At 48.3% G+C, this 24,622-nt stretch overlaps 2 protein-coding genes across 3 annotated transcripts; one reads left to right on the plus strand and one right to left on the minus strand.

The window, feature by feature from the left end:
* wdr44 (WD repeat domain 44) lies at window positions 1-10,617 on the plus strand. The gene is made up of 20 exons (XM_086177418.1): window positions 1-211; window positions 962-995; window positions 2,785-2,859; window positions 3,016-3,628; window positions 4,165-4,313; window positions 4,428-4,523; window positions 4,596-4,732; window positions 5,305-5,388; window positions 5,471-5,577; window positions 6,266-6,417; window positions 6,498-6,636; window positions 6,717-6,781; window positions 6,861-6,977; window positions 7,083-7,205; window positions 7,286-7,477; window positions 7,642-7,743; window positions 7,821-7,936; window positions 8,326-8,453; window positions 8,535-8,669; window positions 8,755-10,617. Exons 1-20 carry the CDS (start codon window positions 135-137, stop codon window positions 8,841-8,843), a joined length of 2,730 nt encoding a protein of 909 aa, XP_086033544.1. The 5' UTR covers window positions 1-134; the 3' UTR covers window positions 8,844-10,617.
* LOC147216571 (U2 snRNP-associated SURP motif-containing protein) lies at window positions 9,784-23,979 on the minus strand. 2 transcript variants are annotated; one of them, XM_086177419.1, is made up of 25 exons: window positions 23,600-23,836; window positions 22,782-22,941; window positions 22,093-22,177; window positions 21,891-22,002; window positions 21,271-21,371; window positions 21,088-21,155; window positions 20,865-20,965; window positions 19,862-19,926; window positions 19,615-19,780; window positions 19,337-19,536; window positions 17,783-17,826; window positions 16,463-16,567; window positions 16,318-16,384; window positions 14,731-14,900; window positions 14,487-14,649; window positions 14,033-14,112; window positions 13,853-13,940; window positions 13,649-13,777; window positions 13,389-13,578; window positions 11,791-11,871; window positions 11,654-11,717; window positions 11,424-11,574; window positions 10,666-10,776; window positions 10,236-10,408; window positions 9,784-10,147 (listed from the first exon to the last, which is right to left on the minus strand). In XM_086177419.1, exons 3-25 carry the CDS (start codon window positions 22,168-22,170, stop codon window positions 10,024-10,026), a joined length of 2,631 nt encoding a protein of 876 aa, XP_086033545.1. In that variant the 5' UTR covers window positions 22,171-22,177; window positions 22,782-22,941; window positions 23,600-23,836; the 3' UTR covers window positions 9,784-10,023. The 2 variants fall into 2 exon arrangements, with proteins under 2 accessions (XP_086033545.1, XP_086033546.1); XM_086177420.1 differs by lacking the exon at window positions 22,782-22,941 and having other exon boundaries at window positions 23,600-23,979.
* Window positions 23,980-24,622: the final 643 nt, after the last annotated feature.

Consider the following 24,622-nt stretch of genomic DNA (forward strand, 5'->3'; position numbering starts at 1 on the left):
CGCCGAGGCTGCTTTTTTTCCCCCAATTCTGGCAGCAAAAGGAAAACAGGGTGACGATCGCATGTGAGCCAACGCCCGGGATATTCGCGGCTTGGGCTTGTAGCGGAGCGGCTAGCTAGCTAAAGGCACCTAGCATGGCGTCAGACACAAGTGACACCGAGGAGTTCTACGATGCTCCGGAGGAAGTCAACTTCACCCCTTCTCCTAAAGTGTGAGTAAAAAAGCTTTGACTGTGTTTAAAAACTCGGAAACGACGGCCGCTTCCCGCTTGCTTCATGTCAACTGCCAAACGGCACTTCGGTCAAACGGATGAGCAAACTTTGCAGCGACACTCCCAGAACCCAGCTCCTACACGGCTACGTGTGCACAAACAAGTCTCGACATATTTCTTAAAGGCATTTGTGCATTAACACATTTTTTTAAAATGCATTTTATGTGCATATTATGTGCAGGGAGGCTCCTGTCACCGGCATCTCGGTCACATGATGTTTTCCTTGACACCTCTGGATTGTGTTTGTTTATAGGAACAGGTGCCCTTTGGTAAATGCCTTTTTCCGAGCACAATAATGCAAGGAAGAGGCTGAGGGGGAAAAGATTTGAACATTATCATGTCCTGAATATAGAATGAAAGAAGGGTTTGTTTGAGATGCAATCCCTTTTCGTACCTAGAGATTTCTTTTTCATGATGAAACAACAGTTGAAATGCACAGATAAGTTAGCCAGATGTTCTCGGCAACATCTGGGTGCACGTTCTTAAAACTGAACAAAGTTGACCGGCTTTTCTTTTTGTTTTGTAATTATCATCCGATCGGCAGCATTTGATTCCACGCGAATAAGAAATGCTGCATTCTTCACGGCGTCATACTTAATCAACATGAATTTGCTTTTCACTCGGACATCCTTTTGACCTTTTGTATTCATCGCATTTCTAAACTATGGCCATGTGTGTTGTTTTTTTCAGGTCACCTGCAAAGTTTGTCATTCCGTCACCTCAGGTATGTTTATTTTAACCCCAGACAATGTTTAAACACAGCGATACCAGCAGAGCAGCTGAATTGATTCCAGTGTGGTTTCAGTTGCACACTTTGATACACCTTTTTTCGTTGTATTAACTTAGTATATTCCAATTAATCAAGTATTCAAATGTTAATGTAAAGTAAATTGCTAGTGAGGTATGCAACTTTTTTATTTTGGACTATTTAGTGACATCTAAGTATTCCACTATCTTCAAGGTTTGTACCTTGTAAACCTCAGCAGTAGTTCACTGGGAAGCTGTCCGTTGGTGAAAACATTAATCTTTCTGGTCGATGAGTCACTGACTGACAGGCGCGTTTATCACGTTTTATCACGCGCGTTTTGTTTTTTGCTTTTTTAAAAGCGTCCCTCAGCGGGGCTTTGGAGATGTAAATGAATTGTCAACCGCTCCATATACCCAGCTACTGCTCAATTTACGATTCCGTTTTGTGTAAATAATGAATAATGCTGGTGAGGATGTGTGAACGGTACCGGCGTCCAGCCCTGGCTTCTCTCCGTCGAGCATTTCCCTCACAGCCTTCACAACCAAAGTCCACTGGAAACATTGATCTCGCTGCTAAAGAAATGCGAGTGGAGTTTTACTTCCACTGCCGCGCCCATCGATAACCGCTTTCATGAAATACGAAGAATAAAGAGCTGCACTCTTGACGATGCGTTTTCATAACCGGGCTTAAAAAAACAAAAATGAATAATATATACAGAAAGGAGAGGCGATGACTTATTTATAGCAGAGCAGTGTTTATGAAGCTGCTCCAAACAAACGTTAAACCTCATTAAAATGAAAAGATTAAAAATGTTTAGCATGCTGGGGATGGGACAGCAGGGCTCCATTTGTGATCACTTAGCAAAAAAAAAACAAAAACGTGCCGTCACAAGGACGTTCTTTTTTTTTTCTGCAGTAGGAGACAGTGTGTGTGTGTGTGTGTGTGTGTGTGTGTGTGTGTGTTTATTGACATGCATTCAGAACAAAGAAGCATCAACACAGACAGCATGTAATTTGAGAGAGAATAGCAGGAGGAGCGAGGTGGAACTCTCCCTCTGGACATGATGAAAATGGCCATGATGACGCACACACTTTTAGAGACGTGGTAATGTCCTCCGCTTTTTGCTGCTTCAGAGTGGCTGGTATAAGAAGATCATTTGTTTTCCAGGATTTTAAGGGCTCCTCTAAGCTGAAACCCGGTCAGAATCCTTTTTTGAAAACATCCCCTGCTTTTAATGTCAATCAGTTGCCAGCCGAATTTATTTCCACGCAAACGTTTTTACTCTCTCCTCCGGCACATTTTCACCTAATTCCCTAGCCGCCGTTTCTACCTCGTTCTTCCTGCCATTCGCGGCTATTTATTTCTGGCCCATTTTGAGACCATTTACACTTTCAGAGAATTTCTTCTCAATTCTGACACACCCTTGCTACTTGTGAATCATTTGTCAATGATCTTTGTTTTTGTAAAGCTCATTTTTAAGCAGCATTTTCTGATAACTTTGATTATTAAATGCTAATTTCACTGCTGTAAGATCTTGAGCTCCACAAAAACAACTCTATTGAGGTAAAAGTGATCAGAGTGTGTTTTTTTTTTCAGTCCAATAATAAAACAACAAAAATGTGGACTAAAAATTCTTATGACCAACACACCGGCCAAGTCTAACGTTAGATCAGGGGACACGTCTACTTTGATTGCTATTTTACCATTATTTAAAAAAAAAAAAGTGACTCGAGTTGGTCAAAAAATCTGCATGTTTTCTGGACAGCTTTCAAAGAGATCAGAGAAAGACGGGAGCTGCGGAGCGGCTTCGGCTGAGACTCAACAAGACGATTCCCTGCAGGTGAAGTTTGGTTGTTTTTGATCACTATCACAGCCTAGCTTGAAGAAAAGTGCAAAGACTAACTGTACTTTCTAATCCGCGTGGTTTAAAAAGGATGTATCTGGGTTTCATCGCCGTCGTCTTGTTGAACTAACGGCTATTTTCTTTTCCTTCCAGATCATAGATAGTATTATTGAGGAGAGTCAAAAAGGAAACGGTGATGTAGCTCAGCTGTTAGATCAGCTCCATGTGGATGTCGGAGCGGAGCCGGAGCAAAAGGAAGAGAGCGGCGGCGCTCAGGAAGCTCCCGCGGAGCCGGCCGTTCCGGCCGTAGCATCTCGGCTCATTCAGAAACCGGAGGAACAACAGGAAGGCGCGACGATAAATGGAGCGTGCTCCCTACCCGCCCCCGAACCCGCAGATTTCCCAGGTCCGCCGGTCGGAGCGCAGGGATGCGTTCAGCCTCCGGACATCACCAGCACCATCAGAGAGGGGCAGCCCGAGGGGGCGCTCCCGGGCCCAGAAGGAGACCGGGACCAGAGACCGGCGGACCTCTTAGACCAGGTCCCGCCTTTCACGGACAGCCCCGCCGAGTCAGACTCACCCGGGCCTTCGAAACCGCCGCGGCAGTTCGCCGTGGAACCGGACATCGTAGCCAGCACCAAGAAGCCTCCTCCTTCACGACCCCCGCCTCCGGCCGGCTGCCCGCCGCCGAGGCCGCCCCCGCCATCCTGGCAGAATCTACCGTCCAAGAAATCGCAGGATTGTCCGAGGCCCAGTGGACTAGAAGGTAGACAAACAAAACAACGCAGAGCTTGACCTTTGACACGTGGCCTCATCAGTAACCGCTACAAATCAATTTCTCCTTCTTCCAAGCCTCGCTCTGCGAGCAGAAGCAAAAAGAGGTTCGGATGTCATTTGCCGCAAAATGCCAGCGTATAAACACAGATAAATCACCAGGTTTGCGCCGGCTAGTGTGCAGTGTGGGGGAACTTAACAGATTAATAGTCAACATTTGAAATGGTATTTAGATTAGCGTTTGGTGAAATGCAGGCTGTGAGGTCAGTGTCAGGGCCATTGTGATGTTTTAGCCATTGACGTCCACGCGCTGTCACGTTCTTTTGTGTTTATTTGTCATTCAAATATTAATTCAGGTCTTTCTGCAGTGTTTTTTTTTTTATCTGTCGACGCAAGTTGTTGTTTGAATTATTCCAGGTTCATTGCAGCTTTAATATCAGCAGGTTCTTTATCACATGTAAAATCTATGTATCCGTTTGTTATTTGGAGTAAGTGGGTTGTCGCTGAGGTGTTGCGTTACCCTTGCAGTGTCTGCAGTGAGTCCGGTCTCCATGGAGGACCTGGAGCCTTCGGGCCTGGTGTCTCCCAGCAGCGCGGTGAGGAGTCTGACCCGGGAGCTGCAGCATTCCTTGGATCTGGCCAGCGCCACCAGCGGGGACAAGGTGGTGACGGCGCAGGTCGGTGGGGGATGCCGCGTATTCCCGTCCGTGTATTTGAAACGGCCGCTCGGAACCCGTGTACGTTTGGGGAGTCGGATCGTTGACCCCGTTTGCTGGGTTTCCGTCTCCCAGGAGAACGAGGGCGAGCAGGCGTCGTCCGTGAGCGAAGGGCAGAACCCGGGCCCCCAGCGGCCACGCTCCAACTCCGGTCGAGAACTGACGGACGAGGTAAGAGTCTCCACCGCTCCCGCCGTCTTTTCTCAGAATTTAGCGTGAACTCGGGGCGTCATCTCACCGCAGGAAATTCTGGCCAGTGTCATGATCAAGAATCTGGACACCGGGGAGGAGATCCCTCTCATCCAGGCGGAAGAGAAACTCCCCGCCGGGATTAACCCCCTCACTCTGCACATCATGAGGAGGACCAAGGAGTACATCACGTAAGTGTTCCGGCCGCCCGGGTAACATTGACGAGGTCGACGTCCTCAGCGCGCCGATTTCAAAACAGTTGCGTAACGGTTGCCGTTTGCGATGATTGATCGGTTCGGAAAAGAAGATTATATTCTCGCCGCCTGCCGCTGGAGGATCCGCGATCTGCTCTCACATTTTTCTCCACTTTATATTGTCACACGTCCTGGAAGCGGGAGATTATTCATAATCTTAATCTCCGATGCTGCTTGTGCATGAAGTACTTTGTTGTCTCGGTCTGCCAGAAGTTGTATACTTTAAAACTTGGAAGTGAACTCATGGTAACTCGTGTGTGTGTGTGTGTGTGTGTGTGTTCACATAGTATTTGAGAATGATTTATTTTAACCTCTGTTTCCCCATGTGATCAGTAATCAAGTGTTGCCACTGCTTGAAGTATTGTTGTTATAGCTTCCAAGCTGGTGTGACCGCGTTGTTGATAACACAGCTCTTTAAAAGTGTTTCTAAGTGTTGGGCTCTTAAGTATTAAAACACAAACCTGAGTGTTGACATGAAGCCGATCCAGCGTCCCTGCTCTCCTCCTCAGGAACGACGCCGCCCAGTCGGACGACGACGACAAGTCTCAGGCTCCGCTGCAGGACACGGACGGAGGGAAACTCAAACAGAAAACGTGAGCGTCGGCGGCTTCTCTCGGCCCGCGGCCGGACGTCGGCCTCTTAGCGCGTTTCAACCATATGTTGTCTCGCTTCCAGGACTCAGCTGAAAAAGTTCCTGGGAAAGTCTGTGAAGAAGGCCAAGCATCTGGCAGAGGAGTACGGGGAGAAGGCGGTCAACAAAGTGAAGAGCGTTCGAGACGAAGGTAAAAATGGGATGACGTTAGCGTGCGCTACTGACTGTTAGCTGCTATTTAACAGCGAAAACGGCAAGAGTTGGTCCCAAAAATCGGCACGTACAGAACAGAACGTATATTTCCAATATCGAGGCGTAATAGAAATCCACATTTGCGAGGAATCTGGGATTATGACCGCTGGAGGGGCCTCAGAGGGCGTTCACAGAAGAGCCCTGCTCAGCGGCTCCCCTGATAAACTGTCCAAAATTCATAAGGTGCCATCAGAGCAGCGCTTTGGAAGGAAGTGTGTAGCTGCTTTGAAGATTCCTGCTTGCAACATCATGAGTCTGTCAGCCACCCGTGTGTGTGTGTGTGTGTGTGTGTGTGTGTGTGTGTGTGTGTGTGTGCCAATGGGAGGCAGTTGCAAGTGCTCAGGGAGCTTCAGAAAGGTTTTTTTTTTTTTGTGGATGTTTATGTAAATGAAATACAAAGTGAGCGTGTTCCCATCCTCACATGGAAAAGGATTTCTGGCACAGATAAATAAAAAATCGCGTGTAGCTTTGCTGCTATTTGATTCGTGTGGATAAACCGCCGGCGACAAGGATGTCGCATTTTTTATTATTTTTTTTTCCCACCATTCTGTTTAAAGTACATTTGTAAAAAAAAAAAGGCTCTGCTATGTTTGACGTCTCACCCTTGCCGCGGTGCTTCTGGTCAGTTTTCCACACGGATCAGGACGACCCGTCCTCGAGCGACGACGAAGGCATGCCGTACACGCGGCCCGCCAAGTTCAAGGCGGCGCACAGCTTCAAGGGTCCTTTCGACTTCGACCAGATCAAAGTGGTGCAGGACCTGAGCGGGGAGCACATGGTGAGATTCTCTCCGCCCGTCGCCGCAACGATGAGTGTCGGCGGACGTCAGCACACCCGGGTCTGCGTGTGGTTCCTCAGGGCGCCGTGTGGACCATGAAGTTCTCTCACTGCGGGAGGCTGCTGGCCACCGCCGGCCAGGACAACGTGGTTCGCATCTGGGTTCTGAAGACCGCCTTCGACTACTTCAACAACATGAGGATAAAATACAACACGGAAGGTAAACCTCGTCTCCCGAAGAAGACGGACCGCTCGCGTTTGGTTTGATGCGTTTTGAGAAAAACGTCGCGGTTCTTCCAGGTCGCGTCTCTCCGTCGCCCTCGCAGGAAAGTTTATGCTCCTCCAAGTCGGACACCGACCCCGGGGTAGGTGCAGGAGCCGCCGGCGACAACTCGTACGACTCCCCGCGTGTTGTGGTTTCAGCGTTTCTTACTTGTGCGGCAGGCGAGTTGCGTCCCGGAGGACCCGGACACGGAGGACAGGAACGCCCCCTTCCGTCAGGTCCCCTTCTGCAAGTACAAAGGTCACACGGCCGATCTGCTGGACCTGTCCTGGTCCAAGGTGAGGCTTCGCTGCTCTCCTCTGTCTGATAGCAGTTGATCGCGTCAAAAATCGTGACGCACTTACGTGAAAGAATTCCTTACTAATTGAGACCTTGTCTGGTAGAACTTCTTCCTGCTCTCCTCGTCCATGGATAAAACGGTGCGGCTGTGGCACATATCCAGGAGAGAGTGCCTCTGCTGCTTCCAGCACATCGACTTCGTCACCGCCATTGCGTTCCACCCCAGAGTAAGCGGACCTCCATCCGCTAGCTGTCTTTTTTTTTTTTGGCTCCGTGCTGTCTAAGATGGCTATTCTCCGTTTCCCAGGACGACCGGTATTTTTTAAGCGGCTCGCTGGACGGCAAGCTCCGGCTGTGGAACATTCCCGACAAGAAGGTGGCGCTGTGGAACGAGGTGGATGGCCAAACCCGCCTCATCACCGCCGCCAACTTCTGCCAAAACGGGAAGTACGCCGTCATCGGCACGTATGACGGCAGGTGCATCTTCTACGACACGGAGGTAAACGCCGTCTCCACGTGGACGCCGTCCACCGCTATTCTGAAAGGTCAGGTCACAGGAGCAACACCAATGTGACCCTCCCTGTGTGTGTGTGTGTGTGTGTGTGTGTGTGTGTGTGTGTGTGTGTGTGTGTGTGTGTGTGTGTGTGCGCGTGCGCACCACAGCGTCTCAAATACCACACCCAGATACACGTCAGGTCCACCAGAGGCAGGAACAAGGTCGGACGCAAAATAACTGGTATCGAACCCCTTCCAGGAGAGAATAAGGTACGTCCGAGATACACCCTGGCTTTGGTTCCTGCAGCCGTCCTCCTCCAGTGACTTGTTTTCCACCCTCGCCGCAGATCTTGGTGACCTCTAATGATTCCCGCATCCGCCTGTACGACCTGAGGGACCTGTCTCTCTCCATGAAGTACAAGGGTTACGTCAACAGCAGCAGTCAAATCAAGGCGAGCTTCAGGTGAGGTGTTTTTTTGCGGTGATCCGTAATGAGCGATGATACTCTACCTCGGCTAAGCGCGGCTAAAAGGCCACGCCCGGGTCAGAAAGCGTCTTCAGGGGCAGACGTCCACCTCTCCTGGAGGGGATTTGGCGTCAGCGCGACACGCCAGATACTTTCCCTTCGTCAAACACATTTGCGGTGACATATTTTCCCCACAAGCAGTTGAGGGAGAGTAAGTTTTGACGTTTGCGATTGTATCACCCTGTCAGCGCAGACAGGTAAAAGTGGGTGGGTCCGGGGAGACCCACCATTATTTCTCACTCGCTGCCGTTTTAAGAGAGCGACGCCGCGAGTGTTTCGCACACTCGCCACTAAAACCCAAGCGTTCCTTCTGGAATGTCCCGCAGCCACGACTACTCGTTCATAGTCAGCGGATCCGAGGATAAGTACGTGTACATCTGGAGCACCTACCACGACCTGAGCAAGTTCACATCCGTACGGCGGGACCGCAATGACTTCTGGGAAGGGATTAAAGGTAGAGATGCTTTCAACGTTACACAATATTATCTCGAGCTTTAGGAAGAGGACGCTATTTTTTTTTTTCTTAACTCCACAGCACACAACGCCGTCGTCACGTCAGCTGTCTTCGCGCCCCACCCCGGTCTCATCGTTCCCCAGGAGACGGGCGCCGAGAAACCGGACGCCGACCGTAAGAGCCTGGATTCCACCGACTCAGAAACGATACCCTCAGGTACATTCTCACCGTTTAAAAAAAAAAAAGAAAAGAAAAGAAATGAGACGGGCTCGCTCACGTTACGATTATCATCCCGACGCAGGAGCTCTGAAGACGGATCACACGGAGGTTCTGCTCTCGGCCGACTTCACCGGCGCCATCAAGGTTTTCATCAACGTCAAAAAGTACTGAGGCCCGCGGAGGTTTCGGGCTCTTCGACCACGAAGAGCGGCCCGTCGGGGCCATTCAGACTCACCGGATTACGCAACGGTTATTTGTCGGAGGCGGAGCGGTGCGGGGCTCCTTCCCCACGCCGGGGGGAAGAGGAGGACGACACGGACTAAGCGGAGCGTCTGCACCACCGCCGCCACGGCCGTCACCTTTCTGTGTCTCTTCGGTGACGCCAAGCAGGCCGGCGGTTCCAGCGGGAACCGTCTGCGCCGCTACGTCTGTAAATTTCCTGCTGTTTGGTCGAGACGGAGCGCAGATAGATACAAGGCCGCCACTTTTTTTTTTTTGTTTGTTTGGCTTTCCTACCTTTCATAAATTAACTTAAAACCCGTCAGACACGGTTCGAGCTGTTAAGTCACAAATTCTAGCGTGTCACGTGTAAGAAGATTTACGCAACTACGATTTCCAACCTCGTCAAAGCGAGCGGGAAAAGATTCAGCTTCATGTTCCCTCGGCCGATAAACCCTCCGCCCTTCCCGTTCGTCTCAAACCAACACTGGCTCTGGCTGTTTTTGACACATTTCAGATTACCGTTCCTGTGCACACGTTTGCATTTTAAAAAACAAAAACCAAAATTCGGGCCCCTGTTCGTTTCAATAAAGTGCCCTTTAACTGCCGTCTTTAAGGTACGTGTCCACTGAATCCCTGACTTTGACGTTCTTCTGTGAGGGGCGATGGTGTTAAACATCACCAACCTACGTAGAAAACACAGAAAACATCTCGGGAAACGTATCTCACGGGTCGTACCGACGAGCTGGACATCGGCGCTCGTGTCGACTCCGCCGGCGTGGGAACGCCCGCGGAGGACACGTACCTCCGGTCTCTCGCCTGGCGGCGGCCGAACATGGAAACCCGGCCCTACCAATCACGTCGTCCGCCTCTGGGAGAGCGACAACACACCTTTAATCACCAACCGTGATTTATTGAGTGTCTGAACTTTGCACATTTCTAATTCTTTTTAAAAACAAACATGAAAACAAAAAATATATATAATTAGTTACAGTATTCAAAGTTCATACAAAAAGAGCTGAATCTTGCCTGGGTACATTTTGTCGGGACCAAGAGAACAGAGTGTCGTGGACGCCGCGCGCGCCCGCCAACCAACGTGGCACAGTAACGGATGACCGGGCCGAGCTCCGAGTCAGTGTTTACTCTTCTTCGTCTTCTTGTGGGAGCGATGCGGCGACCGCGACCTGGACTTGCGTGCCTTCCGGGGGTCCGGGGAGGGCGAACGGGACCGCTTGGACCATTTCGGAGACCTGGTCCTGTTGGGAGTGGCAGAGAACGTCGTGATTGACTTTTGAGGATTTAAAAAAACGTTAGCGTGTGGCGAGAGGAAGTCACGGCACTTGCTTTAAGGGGGAGATGCTTCTCGATTTCCGGGCGCCCTCGTCTAAATCTCTGCTCTGCCTCCGTCTCCGGTCGCCGTCTTCGCTCCTTTTGCTCTTCTTTTTGTCCCTCCTGTCGTCCTTTGACCTTTCCTTGGACTTGGACCTCTCGTCCTTCTCGTCGTCGTTCTCGAACTCCTACGGTAGACAGGGTAAAAACCTCGGCGTCACTCGGTCGTCGCTTCTGTTCGCGGTCACGCCGGCTCCTCGCGTGCCAACTCCTTCCCGGAAAAGCGCGCTTTGGACGAGCTACGCTTTTCCCCACTGTGCCCATTTTAAATGTTCTAATAAGCACTTTTGTAAGTGTTGCCTCCGTACAGTTTGTGATTAAAGAAATATTTATCTTAGGGCGGAGTGCTGTTTGATTTCCTCCGGTCGGAAGGCAAAGCACTCACCTTCTGGAGCAGCTTGTTCCTGTACTGGGCCACCTGTTGTTGGAGGCTCATTCCAGGCTTCCTCTGCCTCTTTCCAGACTCCAACTCATCCTGGACCTTCATAACTCTCACCTGCATCAGGGACATCCAGTACATTTAGCTTCTTTTTTTTTTAAATAACACACCTGACCCAGGTTCTATGCTGATGGAGTCATTGCTGGACTTGAGTGCACCTGAATATAAACCGCATCGCTATCCTCCTCCCGGGCACTTAAACCAATAAAGTCTTCGGTGTCGGAACTGAACGACCTCAGAATTTCGCGGTCATTTCATTGGTCCGATGTGACGAGGCTAAATGTTTCGGCGGCGTGAAACTCAAACGCCTCCCACCCCCCCCAAAAAAACCCCCATAAATTAGCTGCATCGTTGTTTAAGCAGCAGTGTGGGAAAAAAAGCAGCGGCTTGTTTCCAGTACAAATACTACTTTCATAGCCATCATTCGTCAGAAAACAATTGTCCTTGGTTTTCCTGGCAGTGAGCCCTCCGTCCAGGACATGGGGAAAGAAACTTTATTTGCTTTTAGCATTTTGATGCTTTTGTTCAACCTTGGCAGCTACAGGGTCCCGGTGACGGGAGAATAGAGTAGCTCAGTGTCCGTCAGTATCGTATCTTATACGGGATAGACAACAATCTGTGTTTGAGAAAGGCTTCCGCAAGGTGGGTGCGGCCCTAATTTTGCCACACAAAGGATTAAACCTGAAAAAAAAAAAAACACTCACCTCCAGCTCCCTCAGGCGCTTCCTTTTGCTCTCCGACATTTGAAAGCTCTTGAGGGAGCCGTGGAAGTCGGCGCCGTCGTATTTGGACGAGCTGCCGGAGCCGTCGCTGCTGTCGCTGTCCGACTCCTCGTCCTTATCCCTGGAGCCGACGCTGTCGGCAGAAGAGGGAAGCTGAACGCTCTGCGCCGGCGTCCTCGCCCGCCTCGCCGAGAGATCTCTCGTCGTCTTACCTCACGGCCTTTTCCTCGTCTTTGACTTTGTCTGCCACCGAGCCCCACTTGGACTCCGTCTGGGCTGAAAGGGAAAGAGCAAAACATGAGGGGGGTGATAATAAGTGTAAAAAAAAAGGGGGATTTTACCGCGTTACCTTGGGAGGGCGTCTGATCGTCACCTGACTTTTCCCACTTGGACAGAGGCCGTCTGGACAGAGCCAGGTTGCTGTCATCCACTGGGGAGGGGAAAAGGAAGCTGAGTCAGGACAGTTAAATGCTGACACACACACACACACACGCACGACTCCCCCTTTTTTTATTTTGAATGCGGTTTACACTCGTGGCCCATTCATGATTCTGTGACATCTTCCTTTGCTCGCCTACTAACGCTTCCAAGGTTACAGTAACACTTAAATCCCAGCCGCTGTGCTAACGAACCCTGCAGGAAGTGCCGGGAATGACGGCGGTCCGCAACTCGGCGGACAAAACACACAATCATGATGATCCCAAACGCCTCATTCTATGTCGAACGGCGCCTCGGACAGCCCGGCGGGCAAATCAAAAGTATTTTTCACACCATAAGGCGCACTTAGAATCCTTACATTTTCTCAAAAATCGTCCGTGCACCTTGTGTATGAACTCTTGCTGTGCTTACTGACCTCCGACCAGTTTTAATGTCATGCTGGAACACAACGTTGTCCAAACCTCACACTAACTTCAGGTGTCCACTATCGCTAGCAACCATCAACCAATCAGAGAACAGTACGTAGCACGCTTACCTCCGACGCTTTGTGTAATCGCGGTACGTACTGCGCTTCGACACAATATTACTGAGGACCCCTAAAAATGGCACCTGTTGAGAGACTTGCTGATGAGACTACAAGCAGGATATTGGCTTCGAGGGGAGTGGTGTGTAAACACCTCGCACTGCGTTTCGAGCAACTCCCGAGCGATGGCGACCATCCTCCATTCGGGAGCTGAATTTGGTTCCATGACAGAACTCGGAACTCAGCTTCATCAACACGTTCAATTTTTCTGGTTAAAATGGACTGAAACGCTATTAATATTAGTTTTTGAGATGTGCTTTGAAGTCAGAAAAGTTATTTTACACATAAATGTATAATAAAAATTAAGACGTTAAAGAAGAGGATGTAAAGAAAAAAAGTGGTTTTATTCAGTGTATTTACCTTGAAGTAAAAAAAGGAAGGTGTACTCTCTTCACCCTTAATGCTACAATGCTATGCTAAAAGTGACGTGCACACTTTGCTACACTTGGTCTAAACTCCATTTATGGACGGAGTGAAGCCGCTCCTCCTTCTTAAACCATCGAATCGTCCCCGAATCTCTTCCGACGCCTTCGACATTCCCGCCGTACCAAATCCCCATAAACGTCTCCGGCCTTCTCAGAGACGATGCTCTCCTTCACCGTCTCTTCACGGAAAGGTCCACGACACACACACGCCCGCTGGTGTTTTTCCATGATTTTCTCCGGGCTAGCTCGTGACGTTGTCTTGAAACACCAATTCACGGACAGCGGCGCCCACATGGGATGCCGACGCTCGACCCGTCCTCTCCTAACTCGCACCCTGGCTCGGATAACAACGTAAAAATAAAATCCACCGAGCGACGGCTCGGATCTGGGAAAACTCCCAAGTTGACACTCAGAAGCCAAAGTTCTGCTGCACTCGGAAGGTTGGCCAAATATTCTACCATTCTAAACCTCCTTCCAGCTTTGGAAACACGGTTAACTCACGCGGCGTTCCATCGATATCGTCGATGGAGGCGCCTAAGGGGACGCCGTCGATGTCGTCGACCGGGATGCCGTCCAGAGGGTCCCAGCCCAGGGGGCAGCCGTCCAGGTCGTCCACGGGGGCTCTGTCCAATCGCAGGCCGCCTTTGTGCGCCCGGTCCATGGGCGCGCCGTCCAGGTTGAAGGGCGCTTCCTGCGTTGAAATATCGTCAAGCTGGCTGAAACGCTGGAAACAAAAGTCATCGATTGACATTTCAACCCACCTCAACTTCCTGTGCGGGCTCCTCGCTCGCTTTGGCGAAACCCAGGAAGATGTTTTGAAGGTGGATTAGATACGGCTCGGGGTAGATGGCCCAGTCCTCCCAAGCACGGAAACAAATCATAACCTTTTGCTGTGGCGAGAACAGATGGTCGATTCCACGGTATGGTTGCATTTGTTTTTTGTGTGTGTGTTTGTGTGCGCTCACCTTAAACTGCTCAGCTTGCAGACGGGCCTGTATGTTCTTGTGGGCTATATTTAGGTCTTTGAATATCTGGGTTAGCTTTGCTTCAAAACTGAGGGGAAAGCAAAACACTTAAAAGACAGCCGGGCGGAGAAATGAAAATAAAATACACGATTCTAAAGGAAGTGAGCGACGGTTTCTTACTATTTCCGATAATACGATGCACCGGCTACTTTGGCACAAGAGTTGTGCAAAACGTCTGAAACGAGATATAACCTGGCGATCTGTGGGAACGAGACGGCGGTTAATTATCAACACAGAAAATACTCTTCAGACATTCAAAAAGAGTCGATACACAGCTTGCGTTTTTCAGGTTTTACAAAGCGTAAGTGTGTGTGTGTGTGTGTGCGTGTGTGATGGAGCGGGAGCTGAATCGTCACGCTGATTTAAAGTTGTGTTTGGTTGCCATCTTGTGTCAAAACAGGAATTTGTAGCCGACGCCGCTCAGAAACGACTCGGACGTCGGCGCAGATGTTGTCGCACATTCATGTTATTATCTACCTGGAATATTTCAATGAGATTACACGCTAACGTATCACTGAAGAACGGCGAACGTCCCCGAGAAGCCGGCGTGTTCTTTGAACGGAACGAGACGTGCCTTCTTCTGAAGGGGTGTCTGAAGTTTGGAGAAGGACTCTGTGATGTGTCCCACGACTTCTTCGGCTGCGTCTGCACGCTCCAGGCAGAACAGCATGGCGTTGGCGATGTCCTCCCTGCTGGGACTGAGCTCCTCCAGCAACACCTCCAGCTTCTGCCGGTGCCTGGAGCAAAACCACAGCGTGGGTCCTGGTTCTTCATATCGAGGTAGCGGCGGCGTGGTCGAGCGCGCCGGACATACTTACTCGCTTCTGAGCTGGCCCTTTTTCACCTCCTCCTCGGGGGAAGCGTTCTCTTCGTCCTCGGCCTGCTCCTCGCCTCTCTGAGCGTAGCTGTTTAAGACGGGGGGCCTCCAAAGAGAACCTCCGCGGAACATTCGGAAATCTGTGGTCCTCCATTCGGTCAGGGACTCTCCCTATGGCGGGGGGAGAAGGGTTCGTCGTCACGGCAAAATAAAACACATCGATCTGTGAGGAATCGGGGAAAAGGGAGGTCACGCCGTTCCAGGTTAGCAAGCGGCCTCGATAGACTTGATCCCCTTAGCGGCGTAACAGTTATGTCAAAAAATAAAAAAGTAAAATAAATATGAATAGAAATAGAGAGACAGAAGATAGCAAGACATCCATGAATAAATAGAAAGCAGCTACAACATCATCATCAGAGATAATGATGGACAACATAAAGGAACAGTCAGGGTGAAAAATACACAACCAGAACTAAACGGCAATACAAATAGTGACAATAGTAATGACAAGAATAAATAAAAATAGGCAGGATGCAATGAAACATGCATTGAAATGATTGCATTTTTGGAACCTGTGTGTAGGCTGAGGAACATCTGGAAGGGTGGAGGTATGCGATAGAAAGGAGAGGAATGAAGAAGTTTCGTCCCAGCAAGACAGAATATATGTGTGTGAATGAGAGGAACCCGGGTGGAACGCTGAGGCTACAGGGAGTGGAGGTCAAGAAGGATTTCAAGTACTTGGGGTCAACAGTCCAGAGCGGAGGAGAGCGTGGAGAAGAGGTAAAGAATGGGGCTCAAGGAGGTTGGAATGGGTGGAGAAAAGTGTCAGGGGTACGAAGAGATAGAAGACTATCAGGTGGGGAGACCAGCGATGCTGTGTGGTGCAGAAACCAGGCAGAGCTGGAGGGCGCGGAGATGAAGATGTTGAGGTTCTCTTAGAGGATCGGGAATGAGTCCAGAGGGACGGCACATGGTAGATGTTTTGGAGAGAAGGTCAGAGGTGGTTGGGTCATAGACAGAGAATATATTGGTGAAGTGAGAGGAGCTAAATGTATGATAGCGAACACAACGCATAAGATAATGGTTCAATTTGAGCGACAAAGTGGAACCTTGACTTACGAGTGAATAGACTTGGGTGTTTTAACCGAGATACGAGCCGGCGCTCGGTGGATTTTTTTGATACGAGCCGAGACCTGAGAGAATCGCGGAAAAACACGAGCGAGGTGCGCGCGTTGTGAACTCGTCCGTGAAAAGACAAGAGAAGTTGTTGTCGGTGAGATGCGGAGGCGGAAACATCGTCTGCGAGAAGGCAGGAGACGTTTAGAGGCCTTCACTTCGCCCGTAAATGCAATTTAGAGATAAAGTGCAGCAAAGTGTGCATTTTAGCATTCAGTGTGTAGAGAGAACACACTGCTTTTAAATCCTCTTCTATTACGTATGGCTTTAAATCAAATTTTTCTTACGCTACATGCTACATTTCTACGTGCAAAAAAAATGTACAAGCAAATCGAGTTACAAGCTCAGTAAGCACAGAAAAGAACTAAACCCGTACGTCAAGGTATAACTGCGTTTAGCCGTAAATGCATACCTGAAGGATAGAAAATAGTTTCCAGCGATAGTACACGTGATCTTGGCTCTTGTTGTCGAAAAGGAACCTGAGGCGACAAGGAGGAAGTCATTCATCGGCGTGCCACCCGCGGGACGTCCACGTGTTCAGGCGGAGTGAAGCTCACCTGTAATCCGGGTTGCTTTTTTCCTTGGTCATGATCATGGCTTCAAACACAGGACCTTCACGCACCACAAACTCTATCATCCTGTGTATAGTGAATAATAAATTCCTGCGAGGGGGAAACAGACTGTATCAGACGGGGGGCTTCGTGTCAAAACCCATCAGTGAACATTTCTCTCTCTCGGTTACTCTGCCAGATCTAAGTGCTCTTTACGCTGAGCCGCCGGGCCGTGAAGTGGACCGCCGGTTGAAATCCGGAGCAGGTGAAGGCTGAGCGTTCGTCCGTTTGCTCAAAAAACAACGTCGGGCCGCGTTAACATTTTTAAAACAGAGGTTTAAGTTCGGTCATCTTTCCGCCGCTGTATAAAAGATTTGGCCGATCGAGGTCAAACGAGTGGATTTGATGTCGTGACGAGACGTGATTAAATCCCAACGCCTGCACGGGATTCGGAATACGAATATGGACCTGGTTCCGACCGGCACAGCCGGGTTCAAACCTCTCACGTCGATCAGCCTTTACGTCGACCAGAGCGACTGATTGAAATCATAAATCGATGTTGTTTTTTTTTTTGCGTAGATGATCGGAGTGTGACATCGCTACAAAGTCGTGCGTGTGCTAATATTTTGCAGTCTTTGACAGACCATTCCATTGCTGAAAAAAAAATAAAAATAAATAAACCATCACCTGGCCCAAAATTGGTTATTCAAGGTATCCGCATATTTTTTTTTAAATTTACTGTAGCGGCAGGAATGCATCCCATATGTGAGTGACAGTATTTCAGCTATACATCGTAGACGAAGCACCCGACTGTACTTTTTGTTACCGTTTGAGTCCAATCTATCCCCGCCGTTAATTTTTTGATCACCGCTCTAACCCTCGATACGCTTGGTTTCTTTCAGCCGCTGGCATTAATCTCTGTCTGACGCGCTCCGGCGTGAGTCTAGGCTACATCAATCTGCCTTCTAGCTGTATCGGTCTGCAGTGTCTCAGCCAACCCAGGACTCAAAAAAGTGAGGTATAAATCATTGCATTTATTACTGAAACCATTTTCCACAGTGCTTTTCACATTAACGGGGACAAAATAGTGGTATCTGAGCAAAACTAGCAAGACATAACACATGCACTTTGAGGAACCCGCGAGGACATACGCTAGGAAGGATCCTGACTGCTTGCAAGAGTTGAGACACTTCAGAGTTTACGCGTGGTGTCTGCGGTGTAAAATGCATGTGGAGCTAACGTACGGACACATGAAGCCTGCACCTCCGCCCTAAAACACTTCTGTAGAGAACAGCGGGTCAGTCATAGTAAGAAGAGTGTGTGTACCTTTCGGTCGGGATAACCACTTTGACTACGGCTTCGGACAGAGTCTGTTCGTGAAGTCAAACCAAATAGTGAAAAATGTTAAAAAAGTGAGTTTTTCGTACAGATGAAACACTGCAGGATACATACAGCATAGAAAACCACAAGAGAAGTCTCTGCAATGAGGGGTGGGGAGGTGACACTGATTAATGGCTACAGGAAATTGAAAACGATATAATAAGGAAGCAATAACCGCAGGAACATTTTACTAAATAGTCAAACTTCAATGAATCTGCTTTTCTCATTCCCTCATTTAAGCAACAAAACCTTCGTAGCACATGCTATTTAAATGATTTGCTTCGACATGCACTATCATCACTGTGGGGACACACAGAAAGCAAAAAGAGCAGCAAAGCAGAGCCTTGTTTTGAAACTGGAGCGCTATTTAAATCTATTGGAATTCTTTTTTTTTTTTACCCCCAAATTGTTCGCTCCCTGCAGCCAGCTTCCAGCGTGAAATGATTATATTTCAGGATCTGAACCTGTTTTTATATTCTGTTAAAACACCATCCCGCCGTCTGCAACACAAACGGGCTCGTCGCGTTATCGCATTCGACTCCAATGCGGACAAGCCGAGCAATTTCTATAATCAAATGTGTAAAAGTAGCTATTTGAGAGACATTTTAGACAGGAATATTACCAAATATATTTGTGAGTGTCAGAAAACTGTTCCTCGCCGCACTTCCGCCTCCTATGTGTCCCCCAGACAAAGAGATTCTTAACTTTTCTTTTTTTTGAATGACAGCTGCCGGAGGACATGTTTTGACCGTTGCTGAAAACCAGTGAAGGGGGATGAAATGATGACTCTCACCGCTGCTTGTTAACACGGTGGCACCTTCTTACACAAGTACAGTGGTCCCTTAAGATAAGAATTTAATTTCTTCCAGGAGTGGGTTTGTATCTTAAATGAATTTTCCCCCATTTAAAATAAGAGAAATCAAATTCGCTTCGCTTTAATTTTGTGCTTGATTTCCGTAGAAAGCATCTTCTTTCTGGGTTCACCACTTGCTTTCTTAGGGCCTGTGATGATTATTAAAAAAATACACAAAATAAGCCCAAAGATATAAACCGATGGCACACAAGAGATACAAACACGACATGAGATATAAGTATCGTACCAACTACCCGGACCGGGTGTCCGAATGACGCTGGAAGCGGCGAGGCGTTCTTCAAGGCCAGAAGCGCCAATTCAGAAGACGTATCGGCGCCATAAAGCAAATGCGAGTTGCAGGAGCCAATTTTGAATTTTGATTTCCTCGCTCTCGTAGTCGTATCGTGAAATATGTTTCCTATTTCGAGGACAAACGTTACTCGAATCGCGTTTTGCATCCAAAAAAATCCGTATATAAAGGGATTCGTATCCTAAGGGGCCACTGGATATGAAACTGCATTTCCTAATCTTTTATTTTGACACCAACTCCCGCCATCTCTTCTTCCGAGAGCTTTCTAGCAGCTAGTGTAACTTCTCAGCATCTAGGAGACGGTCATGCAGGCAGTCAGAGGAAGGAGGCCACGTACCTTGTCGAGCTCTCCTTTGGACATGCCTAGCGGCTTGGTGAAGTCATTGCGGAAGCGGTCCCTCGGCTGAGCATTGAAGGGGAGCCCAGAGGGAGGCGGCGGCGTGGCCCTCACGCCCACCGGTGTGTAGAGAGGCTGCGGCGGGATTCGGGCCGGCTTGCCCCATCCCAGCTTCATCTCGAAACCCATGATCACTTTACCTGCGGCGGGACCGGCGGTCAGTAACGACGACGGCGGGACGGGTGCGAGGACAAACGTGGCGGCGAGGTCTCCCGTACCGTCCAGCGCAGCCAGAGCTCTCTCCGCATCTTTCCGTGTCATGAAAGCCACGAAGGCTCGGTTGGACGTCCTGCAGCGCTCCTCGTCCGTCCGCGGCCACATGATCTTCACGCTGGCCAGGGGACCATACTTACCGAACTCTTTGCAGAGCATCTCCTCGTTCATCTGGGAAATCACGCAAACCGAGGGGGTCATTTATCGAGCGTCTACGCTACGGCCGAGCCTTTGGGAAATGTGCAACTTTACCTTTGGGCTAATGCAGCTAATGTAGAGGTTAGTGGTCGTTGGCACTGTTAGGTCATCATACAACGCTGAGGGAGAAGAAATAAGAGAACGTTCGCTTAATCGGAGTTGTTTATCATCCCCCGGAGATACTCCAGATACAGACACTAAAAGTTACATCTCAGAAACAACTGGCCTTATTAAAACTCCAATTGGCCTTTAGGTGGTGAAAAACTATTTCTGCTTGACTTTGTTTTGAAAACCCCGAGTACTTTCACGGCGCCTTTTACTTGGACCCACAATTGCTCTTACTATTTCAAATGAGAGAATAATTGGATTAGTGTTGGAGGGGTTTCTACTGCTTGCGGGGAACGTAGCTTCATCTGATGAGTGACTCAGCACCGACACCCACAGTTCACTCGCTGCATCATCTGCCTGTCTTCCACTCTGTATTACAATCGTGGTTTCCTTACAAATAAAAGTAGGAGGTCCTTTCATTGGCAGAAGACGCTTTCTCTGGAAGTCGCTGCTTCGTAACGCAGCTAGCATAAACAGAGAGTCCTCCTGAACAATCTCCACTCCAACCACCTGAAATAAAATGGACCTCATGTCCTACTAGATGTTGCTTTACACAGAGACAGGACTGATAATCCTGAGAGGTCAGAACTTTGGAAACAGGAGGTAAAACCTGTGAGAGTTTCAGATAGACTTACAACCCGTCTGGACAACGTAGGGTCTCCTGCGTGTTTTTGGACTGTGGGAGGAACCTGGAGGAACCCCACACAGACACAAACATGGAGACCTTCTGAAGTTCTAGAGACGTCATTTCTGAGCTTATCCGATATTTCTTTGCCATTTGAGGTGTTTACACGTTGCGTCACCATGTGTGATCCCCCATCCCAACATGCTCATTTTTCCCCGTTGTATTATATTTACTGTCTGAACATTTTGTGGAGAAAAGGGAGGAGCCGACCAGGGGTTCAATGAAGTTCTCTTACTGTCGAGGTCTTCAGAAAGTGACGCTTACTTGATCGTCCTGATAATGGTATGTCCAGATCCCCAAAGCCTCCTCCTGCTCCAGTGTCATTTTTCTTTCTTTTGTGTCTTTCCTCGCGCTCCTCTTGTATTCTATATTGCAACCACACATGAAACCCTTTGTAAAAACACGCCGGCGCCGACTTTCGATGTAACGTTGAGGGCTTTACAAGAGAGACGGTGGAAGGAAAAAAAGAAAAACAACAACAACTTACAGCTTTAGCTCTTCTTTGAACAGTTCAAGGTTGCTCTTCTTTTTTTCTTCTGTCTTCCTTTTGAATATCTGCGAATCAAAGAGCCAAGGGAAGGGTAAAGGAACCAACCAGTTTAAATTAAATCAAATTAAGTTTTATCAATATGCCGATTTAAAAGAAGGACACCTCAGGGTACAGACTTACAGCCTTTGCAGGAGATGCGGAAGAGACATTTTGGGACGGGGGGACAAATTTTGCTGCAGGTCGGTACAGCTTACTTTTCTTGACCTCTGCTTCTTCCTCCTCTGCGAGACAAGTAGGGTGACACTCAGACACTGACAAAGCCATTCTTTGAGGAAGAGGGATATTTGTAATGTGGGGAAAAAGTCATTCGGCCGCCTAAAAATAGATTCTTCTGTCGGCGAGAAGAATTAGGCGAAGATATACCGATTAAACTCTCAATGCTGATGGTTGAGATTTCAATGCCAGGGATGTACCGTATTTATGTGAGACAATAATTTGAAGACCCGCACTGCAGGCAGAGATTGAAATTAAATTGTAATGGATGCTAGCAATGACTTTTATTGCGCCCCCGGAACGATAAGGGGAAAAAGGAATTCCAATTGTCAACTACTTTCCTGCTGAGTCAGTGTGATATTCATTGCACTTTGTCCAGATGATTCACTTCAACATTATTGGAACTGTGCGTTCAGCGCAGCCTAGAAAAATGTGAAATATCATAGAGCGCTCACAGCGGCTGCAAAGAACAGCCGTATCCAGACGCGCTCTCACTGATCTTGCGTTACCGAGTCACCGCCGCTGACCTTTTGTCGCGTTCACGATTCCGCCGCGGACAAAAGTCTTCACTCCGCTTTTCTTGTTCGCCTCGAACGACGCCAGGAATTCCTCGAAAACTTCCGCCGCCTTTTCTTCCTCCTGGAGGGACACGCACAAGCACAGTGTGGCTGCAGAGCACCTTAAACACTCGCTGGGAAATCGTGGATAAAACCAAACCGTCCTCCTTACCCTCCTCTTTATCACCTCCTGTTCTTTCTTCGTCAGTGGTTTGACCGGAGCTGCGGGTTTTCCCTTCCTGTCGGCCATGCTCGCACTGCAATGAAAGAGCTGATGGAGTTCATCTTTACACCATTATCAAAACAATATGATATAAAATTCAAAACGGCATTCCTCTTTTACCTTTTCCTGTGTGTTATTAGCAACTGAGTGCTGATCTCATGGTCCCTAACCTACAGTTTTGCTAGATAGGTTCCTACTCTTTGCTGCTTTCCTGTGAATTACCTGATTCATTTATTTATTATATTCATTAATTTTGTGCAATTATTGGGGGGCAAACTGTTGATGAATGAATTAATGAATGAATGGCTACAATGAAATTTGCATTGCTGCATCTCATACAGTGACGAGGAAGAAATAAATACAAACAAGTCGCGCATCACATATTCACTCGTATTAAAAAATGTTGAGAAAAACGAGGACATTTGCACTTTTACTCATTAAAACTAAAGGTATTGCACTTGAGGTAAAAAAAACAATATTTACTTTGCTGATTTTTCCTCTACATCTTAGCAGTGTACTTGACTTGGTTTGTTATTTGTTCTCAGGTAGTCGCAGGTTGATTTTTAAACATGTTTAAACATTCATAAAGATTTCTTTTCATTAATTTAAGGCCAATTTTTTGTGGTGGATCTTCTTACCTCCCCAGTCCAAAGCAGGTGCAGGACGCTTTCTGTTCAAGTCATTGGCTATTTAAATGTGTCATGAAATTGTGTTTTCGGCCAAAGGACACAAGCACTGATGGAAAGTGACGAGCAGGAGCCAAAAGAAACCCCTTAAACTCAAGTTTGAGCTGATATTCTGTGAAAGTTACAAGCGTTTTCTGTGAAAAACACGAATATTTACACAGAAATGACACCACAGACCTCCTCAGTGATGGGCACGACTATGCTAGCGGCAGCCAAAAAAACGTCTGGAGCTTTAGAAAAGCCACGAAACGTTTATTGTTTCTTATTTTTGGTAATGGTTATGTTCAATGGTATTACAAGTGTCACACAAGCAGGTTTTAGTTTATTCCCGGCGGCGACGCGGTTTTAAAAAGGCCCCCTTGTTACCCTGGAATTGTTGGTTTGCTAGCGTCGGTGTTTAGCTAACGTTGACGTTTAGCCTAGCTGACAAGCGTCCGGTGACACGGAAAGCTAAACCCCTTTCGCGTTCACCCTTTCGACAAGAAACACGCAGAGCAAACAAAACACACCCTTCGACGTGAAAGCGAGTGGATGCAAACATCGCAATCTCGCTGGAAATGTGTGCTAACTCCGGCGGCTACACAGTGGTGGTGCTGGTGGTGGGGAAGCACAGCTAGCTAGCGCAACTGTCCTGCAGCTGCCTTTGCAACGCCATAGAAGAACCGGCTGGGCAAACGCAGGGGCATCACGAAAAGCAAAACTGCATGCACGGATCTTTGCTAAGAAACACAAAAATGTAAAAAAAAATGAAGCAAAATAGCTGAACTTACAATGCGTTTATGCTATAGCTTCACCATTTTGGGGGGCTGCGACGTCTATCACAACATGCTAGGAGAGGGGAGATAGCCGTCTGCCGCTCACCGGGGAGCCGCTTGTTGTGCTCCGTCCCGGCGATAACCACTCAACCTGGGAGCTAATGCATATTCATGACCGAGAAATGCCTTTCTTCAAAAGAATCTCCTTTCCCCCGCGATTTCATTGATAAATTAAAAGGCTGCTATCCCCACGGGTCCGGCGGCTGCGGTTGACCTAGATGTAAAGTTGTGGAGGCTGGGCTCCTGGCAGGGGAGGATGCTCCTGTCTGCACACAATAAACAAATCTCTAAAACTCGGATGAACGAGGATCTGCAACAAACACAGCTAGTGTTTCATCAAACGCCATCCAAAAAAAAAAAAAACCTACACGTTGCTTCAAGCAGAATCTGGTCGAATCTTGCACAATGCGTTATAAATAAAGTAGTGGTCTTGGAAGTGTGATGCAAAGCTGTGCAAGAGTTGCAGACCAGGCTTCCATACAGGATCACTTCGTGTTTCATCTGCGCAGAACCTGGTGCAGAATGTACCCCCAAAAAACACTTGCGGAGACTTTAACACATATGCATTGAATCCAATACAAAGAATGAAATGAGCAATGACGTGCTAATCGATGGGGATTTTCAGGTCGGGCCGTCCCCCGCCCGGCCGAGGTCCCGTCATGTCTAAAACGCTAAGGAATAGGTTTTTCGAAAAAGAGAAGGTTGAGAGGGTTCTAGTCTCGGCTTGGAGTGAAGACGAAGAGCCCCGGAGTCCAGCAGAGTTGAGTTAAGAGAGCTTTATTTCTTCACAAAGGAGTACAAAGCCTGAGTCGTCCCTCCAAGCATGCATTTTTGGAATAAAAAGGTTGGGTTATGCATCCTCGCAGAATTTAGGCATTGGGTTAAACCCCTTTTCTAATCATTTTTTCACCAACAAGCATTTTAATCAGCGTCACTACCATCCTTTTTTTCATCTATGCTTAGGTAACCCTGATTTTA

Source organism: Fistularia commersonii, chromosome 29 (assembly GCF_037954325.1).
Source record: "Fistularia commersonii isolate RoL2024-O1a breed Wild chromosome 29, RoL_Fcom_v1.0, whole genome shotgun sequence".
NCBI lineage: Eukaryota > Metazoa > Chordata > Actinopteri > Syngnathiformes > Fistulariidae > Fistularia > Fistularia commersonii.

Excerpts from the sequence above, each read along its gene's own strand:
- LOC147216571 (XM_086177420.1), bottom strand. The coding sequence starts at position 22,170 with ATGGCCGACAGGAAGGGAAAACCCGCAGCTCCGGTCAAACCACTGACG. Across the intron at positions 22,003-22,092 it reads AGGAGGTGATAAAGAGGAGG|GAGGAAGAAAAGGCGGCGGA; the intron begins GTAAGGAGGACG and ends GTGTCCCTCCAG. Across the intron at positions 16,568-17,782 it reads GTGGTTATCCCGACCGAAAG|GAATTTATTATTCACTATAC; the intron begins GTACACACACTC and ends TCCCCCTCGCAG.
- wdr44 (XM_086177418.1), top strand. The coding sequence starts at position 135 with ATGGCGTCAGACACAAGTGACACCGAGGAGTTCTACGATGCTCCGGAG. Across the intron at positions 996-2,784 it reads TTGTCATTCCGTCACCTCAG|CTTTCAAAGAGATCAGAGAA; the intron begins GTATGTTTATTT and ends TTTTCTGGACAG. Across the intron at positions 5,389-5,470 it reads GGGAAACTCAAACAGAAAAC|GACTCAGCTGAAAAAGTTCC; the intron begins GTGAGCGTCGGC and ends TCTCGCTTCCAG.